Raw genomic sequence first — 1,941 nt, 5'->3', positions numbered from 1 at the left:
CTTCTTCTTCTTGGTTGAGAGGATGAGAATAAAAAATAGAGTTATAAAAATACAAGACGTGAACTACACAAAAAAAAATCACAGGACAATAACACCATTATTCTACTCTGTAGTGTTACTACTTAATAGTAATATATATATATATATATGAGCGGATTTGTAAGAAAGTTGAAACAGGCAATGACCAAAAGTTGAAAACGTATTCAGAAATTAGAGGATATGTAAATGGGAGGGATATGTATATATATGTTAGACTTTGGAACCAAGCCCACCAGCACTGGGTCCACGCGATCTTGTCGCTGGTGAAAACCCCCTACGACGAGAACCAGCTGAAGATGACACTGATGGAGGCAAATCTCCAACGCCCTATAATACAGAATGAAAAAGAAATAATAATACAAGTTAAATAAATGATCTACATCATGGTTACGTGAAATAATGATTCTAAACAAGATGATGGTATTACTGTTAGTTTTTTGATAATTTTATGACGAAAATAAAATTAAAATGACATACAATCTTAGACATCGTGTTATCTTAAGACACATAATGTTAATACTAAACCAGAAACAGCAAACAGCGCAATAATAAATTGAAGTGGTGTTATTTTGTGGTTTCTCTTCAGCTGCTTCAACAACCTGAACATGATAATAATAATTGTTAAAATATCGGTTTAAATATTTTAAAATATAAGATCGGAAAAACTCTCGTCAGGGAAGACGAATAAGAAAAGTAACTATGGAAGAATCGATAACTGTAGAAATCAAGTTCTTGATATTGTTGAATCTCATGGGATTCCCAAACCGACTTAAGTCGGATGCTGGTTTAATCGTCAAGGGGTTAAATGTTCGCGCGCTAGACTAGAGGTCTGAGGTTCTATTCCTACGTGCGGAATCGCGGATTTGCAATACTGAGGAGTCCAATACTCTGACGAAACGGCCCTCCAGTGTTTCCAAGTTTTCGATGGTGGTCCAACATAAATTTCAATGAAATTCAATCATCTCCATAAACCCACACCCACAGATTATGTTATTATAGGTTAAATAATGTAAATATTAATAGATTGATTGTCTGAATATTCTAGGAGGAAAATGAGCTAAACACATAGAGATAGAAGTGTTTAGAAATAAAATAAACTATAAAATTTATGTTTTAGTTATGTGATACATAAATTTGTATTGACTAGATGAGTATAGGTCAGATAAGGAGTAAGAAACGATAATTAGGGTTATGATCAATAAAAACTATTTGACAAACATTGATAAATGAGATCACTACGGCAGGGCAAGATTGGTAACTGCTTTTTTATAGATGAATAAATATGGTTTAAATCTTTTCATGACATGTGCATTTCAACTAATAGACACTATTGAAGGTAATAAAAGCTGAAGATCTAATCATATTTGACTGTTGCAATGAGCAATTCATTTAATAAAGAGAGATCAACCTTGACCTCTAGACAAGTATTTCAGATTATGTAATTTGATCCCAGTGCTTTGAAAAACACTGGTGAAATAATTTATTTTCATGGTGGAAAGCGTGAGTCAATTGAAGCTAGACCACCATGGAAAACCTGGAAGCACTGGACGGCCAAATCGTCCTATTGTGGGACTCATCAGCAGTGCGCAGCCACGATCCCGCCTCGAGAGATTTGAAACCAGGAGCTACCAGTCTCGCGCCAGAGCACTTAACCGACAGATCACTGAACCGGTATCCGATGGTGTTTATGTCTAACTCCAACCAATCCACGAAGTTGAGCCACCGTTCACCAATTGTCTTCAGTGAGTCCCTATCTCACAACAGACGTTGTTTGAACTCCACTGGTCACTGCTATTCATTAGAACTCCAAGATTTACCTCTCGAAGTCAGCCACTAGTGAGCATATTATTATTATTATCAGTGGGGGTTTTGTGGAGATTTAGTATTTTCATAGTTGAAAGC

General features: G+C 35.8%; 1 protein-coding gene across 1 annotated transcript in view; it reads right to left on the bottom strand.

Moving 5' to 3' along the window:
- Positions 1-249: 249 nt before the first annotated feature.
- The window catches only part of Smp_152260 (hypothetical protein), a gene marked incomplete at both ends in the record, with an annotated part of 96,428 nt that continues 94,736 nt past the window's right edge, over positions 250-1,941 (bottom strand). Inside the window, one exon of the mRNA XM_018793015.1 lies at positions 250-366. Within this exon, the coding sequence (XP_018647570.1) occupies positions 250-366 (117 nt within the window). The remainder of the gene's footprint in view (positions 367-1,941) is intronic.

The sequence above is a fragment of the Schistosoma mansoni genome, chromosome 1 (assembly GCF_000237925.1).
Source record: "Schistosoma mansoni strain Puerto Rico chromosome 1, complete genome".
NCBI classification, from domain to species: domain Eukaryota; kingdom Metazoa; phylum Platyhelminthes; class Trematoda; order Strigeidida; family Schistosomatidae; genus Schistosoma; species Schistosoma mansoni.
This window is presented reverse-complemented; position numbering and strand designations above follow the sequence as displayed.